Here is an 8,515-nt window from a genome sequence, read left to right as displayed (position 1 = left end):
CATCATGCATTTTCAATTTTATTTTAAGAAATTAAGATCTTCTACTATCAAAATTATCAAAACAGAACATCACATTTCAAATTTAGAAACCTACATTAATCAAGGAATTATTCCGAAAGGACTTATTTTAAAGGTCTCCCCACTCACAACAGGAGAAAAGTCGAACAGATTTTTTCACAGATGGAACAACATTTTATACAACAGTTCTTTTCGTCTGATGGATCTCTTACGCCAAGAAGCAATTCATCAAGTTAATTATATTTATAAACTACGTGATAATTTGCACTGCCGATCCCGTGAACATTTGTCTGATCCTGAACTTGACGAAATTCAAGTACGTCTTGGTGATATCAACCATATTGAATCACATAAGCTCCACGTCAAAGATCAACAAATTTAAACGTGATGGTGTGCAAATTAACACCGCTTCAATTAGACCCTCTACAAAATCTAAGAAAAAACCTCGAAATCGTAGATTTAAAAGAAAAATTCGAGTTCCGATGGATCCCAACAACACGGTTGTCAATTTATCCTTAGTCTCTTTATCTGAGGACGAAACTAAAGTCTTGTCCAAGGGATTGAATTTTTGCCCTACTCCCAATAACATAGATGATATGAAATTGGGAGATGACCTCGATAACTTTGCTAGAACCCTCAGAATCAAAGAATATTTTGGTAACAAGGATAAAGAGGTGGATAATGAGGAGGACACAGACACGTCTGACTTGGAGGAAGAAATCATAATTCCGCATTTTAAAAAGAAGAGTTCATGGATTCCAAAACCTAGTAAATCTTTTACACTGGAAGATGTTATCGACAAAATCAAATCGGATGTTGTTCATCTAGCTAGCAACAAGTACTCGTCATTTTACAACACCTCTCCTGACGAGAAAAAAGCCATACAATCGCTGAGAAACCGAGATGATATTGTGATAAAACCAGCAGACAAGGGCAGTGCCGTTGTGATAATGGACAAAGCTAACTACATCGCGGAAGCAGTGCGTCAGCTCTCTGATGAGAGATTTTATAAGAAGCTAGACTATGACCCTAATTCCCAGTTTAGCTCCAAAATTATCACTGCGTTACAAACCATGTACAATGACGGTCACATAGATGAGGATACAATTGGTTATTTAAAGCCAGAGAATGCCAAGCCTGGTCGATTGTATCTTCTTCCCAAAATACACAAGGTCAACAACCCTGGTAGACCCATTGTATCCGCAAACGGCCATCCGACTGAGAAAATCTCGGAATTCGTCGATTTTCATTTAAGATCTCATGTAGAAAATCTTCCTTCCCACATTCAAGACACTACAGATTATCTTCGTAAAATGGAATCCATGAACCCTCTTCCTCCGGAAACCCTCCTTGTCACTTTAGATGTCACCTCATTGTATACCAACATACCTCATGATGACGGCATACAATCTTGTAGGGAAATATGGGACTCGCGCAACATTTTAGAACCACCTACTGAATGTTTAGTCCAGCTGCTTAATCTGGTCCTGAAATGCAACAATTTTACCTTTAATGGTGAGCATTACCTTCAAATTAACGGGACAGCGATGGGGACGAAAATGGCACCGTCTTACGCCAATATTTTCATGGGCAAATTAGAAAAACAAATTATTGCAACATCTTTATCCAAACCTTTGTCTTGGTTCCGTTTCATTGATGATGTTGACATGAAATGGATTGAATCTCAACAAAAACTGGATGATTTCATCAGACATGCAAACAACGCCCACCATTCAATTAAATTTACGTATGAAATTTCCGACTCTAAGATATCTTTCTTAGACACAACCACATCTATAAAGGACGGTGTCATATCAACAGACCTCTACTGTAAACCCACAGATAAACATCAATACCTTTCTCCCCAAAGCTGTCACCCAAAACACTGTACAAAAAGTATCCCGTACAGTCAAGCTCTCAGAGTCAAGCGGATTTGCTCCTCTGAGGAGGCTGTCACGAAACGGTTACAGGAACTTCGCGGATTTTTGACAAAACGAGGTTATAAGAAATTGGACATAGATAAGGGGTTTGAGCGCGCTAGCAATAACAGCCGCAATGACCTCTTACAGTACAAACGGAAGAAGCGCAGCAAAATAGTCCCGTTTGTTCTTACATACAATCCAGCCTTTAATAACCTTTCACGTTTGATCCGTGCCAATTGGCAAACTATTGCCAAACACCCTAAATTATCCAAGATCTTTCCCAATCCTCCTGTCTTAGCTTTTCGGAGACCAGCAAGTCTGAAAGACTTATTTGTTAGAGCTGACGTTTCCTCAAATAAAAGCTGTTCAACTGCAGGATGGTGCAAGTCATGTGGTAACAGACGTTGCCTGACTTGTCAACAAATACTGAATACTCAAACATTCACTTGCCACTCGACTGGGTCTGTGTACACTATATATTGCAATGTAACTTGCAAAACCCAGAATGTTGTGTACCTCCTTCAGTGTCGATGTGGCATGCAGTATGTTGGCGAGACAGAGCAGCCATTTAACAAACGCATGAATGGTCATCGAAGTGACTACACTTGCAAGCCCGACCTACCCGTAAGTCGTCATTTGAGATCACCTGGACACACACAAGCTGATCTCAAAAACCTTACCATCACGATCATAGACCACAACGAGTGTTGGTCAAAGGTCGACAGAGTCGCTCGGGAAAGATTTTGGATAAGAAAGTTACGGACAGTCTCCCCAGAGGGCATAAATGAAAAAAACATAGAACGAGTCCCTCATTTTCCTGTGACCACCTGTTTCAAACAACGCCGGATTTAGTACTGGCTTTACAGTTCGAAATTATTTTTCAAATTACCGTTTAAATTACAGGTTTTCTTTGATTCGGGATGATGTATAAGTACGTTGCCACGTTCAATTATTTAAGCTCGATATACAAAACTTATTTTTTCAATCACTATTACACTGCTATTCGTTTGGAAGGCTTTAATATGTAGTTTCCGTTGTTATTGCCCTACCATTGTCTAATTTATACCATCCTGGATCGGTAAGGACATTTTTGATTATTTTGATGATTATTTTGATTTTTTTGTTTGAGGACTGCCCTCAATGCAGTTATTACATCTCAACTGTCACATCCTTTGGAAATCTAAAGTTGTGCCATTTCACATCGTAAATAACTATTTTTATTTTTGGCATATTTCTGTAGTCTTTGCGGTGTGTTTGGAATTTTTAAAATTGTTCCAGCGTTCGCTTAAATTGTATAAATCAAGATTTTGATAGAGTCTCAATTTGAATTGACACGATTCATTTGACATCGTGCTATTATTGAAGAAGGATATCTGTTATCCGAAATATCTAATATTTGTATATTTTATAGTTATTTTATGGTGATGTTGTACTCTTTTTGACTTGTTATATATTATATTTTGTAGTGTACAGAATCATATTACATGATCCATCGCCCTGTAAGATTGATCGTTGACTATTTATTCAGTTATTTAATATATATATATATATATATATCATAAATCATTCATTATCGCAATAAGTCAGGGGAGGCAACCCTTTTAATATATATGTAATCAGAGAGATTATTGTATATAGATATAGGAAGATGTGGTATGATTGCCAATGAGACAACTCTCCGTCCAAGTCACAATTTATAAAAGTAAACCACCATAGGTCAAGGTACGACCTTCAACACGGAGCCTTGGCTCAAACCGAACAGCAAGCTATAAAGGACCTCAAAAACTACTAGTGGAAAACCATAATATGTTTTTGATGCTTTATATGATTAAGATTTTTAAGTGAAGTTCAACCCTTGCAATTGCCGATTTGCTACTTTAAATAAAAATCTTAAATTTTCTATCCAATCAAGGAATTGTATATAATATAAACATAGTTATTTACTGACTATAGGTTGAATATATTTCAATTGATACGATGAACTTTTGTTTTCTTGACTTTAAACCCACTACTTTGTAACACACATTCAATTTTTTTTAACATACATACATAACATAATATGCGAAGGTGTGGATGAGGGGAGCTGGTGTACAACAGAGAATAAAGGGAAACAAAACCATTACAAATGCATAAAAAATAATAAAAAATAATGAGGTGCCAAAATATAAGAAATACATTTACAAAATGTAAAAAGAATGGCGAAAATTGGCATACAACATACAGAATACATAAATGACGGACGGACCCCTCCACCAACCAGACTCTTGTACATTATGTATTTCTTGAAGATTACTTCTGTACCAATAGTTGTCTATATATAACATGTAACACAATCCCAGTTTAACCTACTTCTGTCTGTCTATGCAAAGAATAAAGGAATAGCACTCTGTAAAAAAAAACTCGAGAATATTCTTCAGTTTGCGTAAATTGTAGTCCAAATATTTATGACGTCTTGAAAGGCTTTTTCTTTTCTAAACTGAAGGAGTTTTTTTACAGAGTTTTTATTCAACGCAGAAACTTCTTGTTGCATTGCGTCTATTTCATGAAAATATAACAGGTGAGCCTCTAGTTAATTTCATCAAGTGCATCTTTGTCTTATTTGATTATTATAAGCAGGTGGTTTCAACAAAAACCTATATTTTTTTATTCTAATAAAAGATTAAAACATTTAAGGTTAGATTTGAAACATGAACAAAAACAAAAACCCACTGTCCAAACCCACTGTCCACACCCGTTGGCCAAAATCTTGTCTTCATGATAGCTTTTCTCATCACTTAGCGTCCGTCGTTGTCCGTTAACTTTTACAATAATCTTCTACTCTGAAACTACTTGACCAAATTTAAACAAATTTTGTCACGATCATCACTATAGAGTATTTAGTTTTAAAAACTATATCCGATGACCCTGCGTGCCAACCAAGATGACCGACATTGCTAAAATGCATATTTTGCTTATATCTCTGAAACAATAAAGCATTTATAGCAAATCTAACATGGGGTTACATTGCTCAACAGGTTAATTTATGTCTGTCGTGAAATTTTCCAATGAATCAGAAACCACGTTGTTGGGTTGCTGCCTTGAATTAGAAAATTTAAGGAAATTTTGCAGTTTTTGGTTTATTATCTTGAATATTTTTGTTAGTAAAGATAACCTGTAAACAGCAATAATGTGCAGCAAAGTAAGATCTACAAGTAAATCAACATGACCAAAATGGCCAATTGACCCCTTAAGGAGTTATTGCCCTTTAAAGTCATTTTCTAACAATTTGTTCGGGTAGATTTTTGTAATCTTTTACAGGAATACCCTCCTCTGAAACTTCTGAGACATAGGCCACAATCATCATTAGGGTATCAAATTTTAACTAGGTGCTCCGCAAGGCGCAGCTTTAAACGACCCCAATGGTCGAACCCTGAACAGTTGAGGCAAATTTGGTCACAATATTCAAGCTTGATACTGTCTGAATTTGGATTTTGATCAAATTTTTGACACAATATAGGTTGTTGTCACAAAATTAATGTGGTCAAAGATCTAACAAATCTATTGCACAATACTGTGCAATTGAAAATTACTTCTTGACTTTTCAAAATTTGAAATTTGAAAAATTTAGAAAAAAAATGGATAAAGAATTGTAAACAAAAAATTCCCCCAACTTATTGAAACTCCCTTGGAGCAATTACCCTTAAACTCAATCCAATGCTTACCTTTGTAGTACAATTTCAGAGTGATCCATACACTTAAACACAAGTCATTGTCATGATTGTTTGGAAACTAGAAACATGCTTCTTTTTGGCCCCTTATTCCTACATATTTTGGGCAATTAACTGAAAACTTAATGCTAGCCTCCCCTTTGTTATAAGGTACATTGTGGTAGAATTTCAGAGAGATCCATACATTACACACTGGTAATGGTCTGGAAACAAGAAAATGCTTGTTTTGGCCCCTTTTTGGCCCTTTATTTCTAAACTTTGGCCCAATAAGCCCTAAAATGAATCCAAACCTACTACTTGTGGTTTTCAACATTGTGGTATAATTTCAGAGCAATTGAAATACTTGTTCACAAGTTGTTATTCTGAAACTAGAAAAATGCTTGTTTTGTGCCCCTTTTGTCTATACAGTTGGGACCATCATACCCAAAATCGATCCCAACCTTCCTTTTGTGGTATTGAACCTTCTAGAAAAGTTTCATAAAGATCTATTCACTTAAACTAAAGTTATTATCAGGAAACCAATGTGTCTTCGGACGCAGACGATGACACAGACAATGACAACATCATACCATTATATGATCCTAAATTTTTTTGGGGTCGTATAAAGATGTGTCTGATGACCCTGCCTGCCAACCAACATTGCTAAAAATAGAACATAGGGGTAAAATGCAGATTTTGGTTTATATCTCTGAAACGTAAACAAAATATCAGGTGAGCCACACAGGCTCCTTGGAATCTCTAGCAAGGAGCATCTAGCTTTTCTGTTCATTGATTTGAACATAGATGAGGCCATTTAAAAAAAATAAAAATTTAAGACATATAAACGTTTTATTTCTAAATATTTCCTGTGTACAGTTACCTTAGTCGTCCAGGATCAGGCTAAGGGTCTCTGTTTACAAAAATAAACCATCTATCCAGGGGAAATAGAAGGCAATAAAAAAGTAGTCCACTTTTAACCTTGGATTTACATTTAGTGTAAAAAATATAGTATTCATATAATGTTAGAAGCATCTAACAGTTCTATACTTTAATTTCAAAATAGTAAGTAAATAATTATAAAGTACCCACATAAAAGATGTGCATTTACTACAATAACCATGATAGGCTAATACTATTTTTATCATTTGTTTTTGATATAATCATTATTTTAATTCTATAAACCATAAGAAAATGTACTTTGACTCAAGTTGTATTATACTATATAAAATGTCTAAATTTTCATTATTACAGACGCCAATTTTGTCTTATCAATGATATCAACGCCTTTCAAATGAAGAACAAATTTAAGATTATATTTCAAGTTTTGTTTCCAGATTTTATAAATATCTTGTGGTGTTTTAGGCGTTTTATTAAATTTTATTGAATTCCTAATTTTCCAAAGTGTCCATTTAAAATATATGATGATTATGTTTAAAACATTAACATATTTTAGTTCTCCCGTATTTTTACCCAATAGAATGTCCTTTTCGTCAAAATGATTATTTATTCCTATGTTTGATTTAATAAGTATTCCTTGGAGGTTTTTTAAATTAACTGTGAATGACTACAACAAAAAATAAGTGTTGCAGGGTTTCTATATTATTGTCATTTTGACAAATGTGGCATTTTCCATTTGATATCTTCATTTTTTTAATCTTTCTTCAGTATATAAAACATTGTGCAAGGATTTCCATTGGAATTCTTTTACTTTATTTTCAATTTTCAAATATTTTAATCCCGACCACATATTTCCCAAGGTATATTTGTTCCAAATATTTCTTCCTTCTTAATTTGACATTTTGGAGATACATCTTTATTTAAAACCGTACGATTATATAATTGAGTTTTAACTCTGATGGTTTGATTTTTTGGTTGTTTAAATTAATTATCTCAAGGTCATTTGATATCTTTAATTTACTTTCATAATGCAAATTCTGTTTTCCGCAAGATTTCAAAATTTGCACGAAATATTTAGGAATTGCCTGTTTCAACATCATACCATTATATGATCCTAAATTTTTTTGGGGTCGTATAAAGATGTGTCTGATGACCCTGCCTGCCAACCGACAATGCTAAAAACAGGACATAGGGGTAAAATGCAGATTTTGGTTTATATCTCTGAAACGTAAACAAAATATCAGGGGAGCCACACAGGCTCCTTGGAATCTCTAGCAAGGAGCATCTAGTTTTTCTGGTCATTGATTTGCACATAGATGAGGCCATTAGTTTTCTATTTTTAAATATTTTAAACATCATTTCAGGGCAATTAATACCTGACAGTCCTGACTATGAATTGTCTAATTGGCAGTTATACATCATTTTCTTATTTCTATATGATTAATTTATCAGTTGTAATTGGCTTTAAACTAGCTTTCAGTATTTGTGAGCACCCTTATTTTGGTGCTCTAATTTGTTTCTAAGTGTTTTCAATGTTTTTTTGTGACTTATAACAATCTTTTAAGTTAATCCAATTGCTACTGATTTTTCTTCATATGATGGGCTGTAACACCACTGAGATTAGTTCTGTTATATTCCTCATGTCCAAGCCAGGAGCCTGTAGTTCAGTAATTGTTGTTTGTTCATCTCTTTCTTATTCATTTTTCAAAAATTGTTTCGTTATAAATAACTGGTTGGTTTTTTTGTTTAAATGTTTCACATTAGTCATTGCCAACTATAGTAAAGGTTTTGTTCTTTGTTGAAGGCTGTACTTTTGCCTATTTTTGCTTACATCTACTTCATTTAAACTATGGTGGGTAGTTGTCTCATAAGCAATCATACCACATCTCCTTAAATTTATCAACAAGATGAATGACAGTTAAACCATTATAATTCTTTGCTTTAGGTTTCTACCAATAAATTTGATAAGAAGAAGAGACCAAAAGGATAGAA

The 8,515-nt window shown here is 34.3% G+C and overlaps 1 protein-coding gene across 1 annotated transcript; it reads left to right on the top strand.

Moving 5' to 3' along the window:
- Positions 1 to 500: 500 nt before the first annotated feature.
- Positions 501 to 8,513, top strand: LOC134692552 (uncharacterized). Its single transcript, XM_063553009.1, has 2 exons — positions 501 to 2,273; positions 8,469 to 8,513. Exons 1-2 carry the CDS (start codon positions 501 to 503, stop codon positions 8,511 to 8,513), a joined length of 1,818 nt encoding a protein of 605 aa, XP_063409079.1.
- The last annotated feature ends 2 nt before the right edge of the window (positions 8,514 to 8,515 follow it).

The sequence above is a fragment of the Mytilus trossulus genome, chromosome 12 (assembly GCF_036588685.1).
Source record: "Mytilus trossulus isolate FHL-02 chromosome 12, PNRI_Mtr1.1.1.hap1, whole genome shotgun sequence".
NCBI lineage: Eukaryota > Metazoa > Mollusca > Bivalvia > Mytilida > Mytilidae > Mytilus > Mytilus trossulus.
Note: the sequence above shows the minus strand (reverse complement) of the source record. Positions and strands in the feature narration are given on the sequence as shown.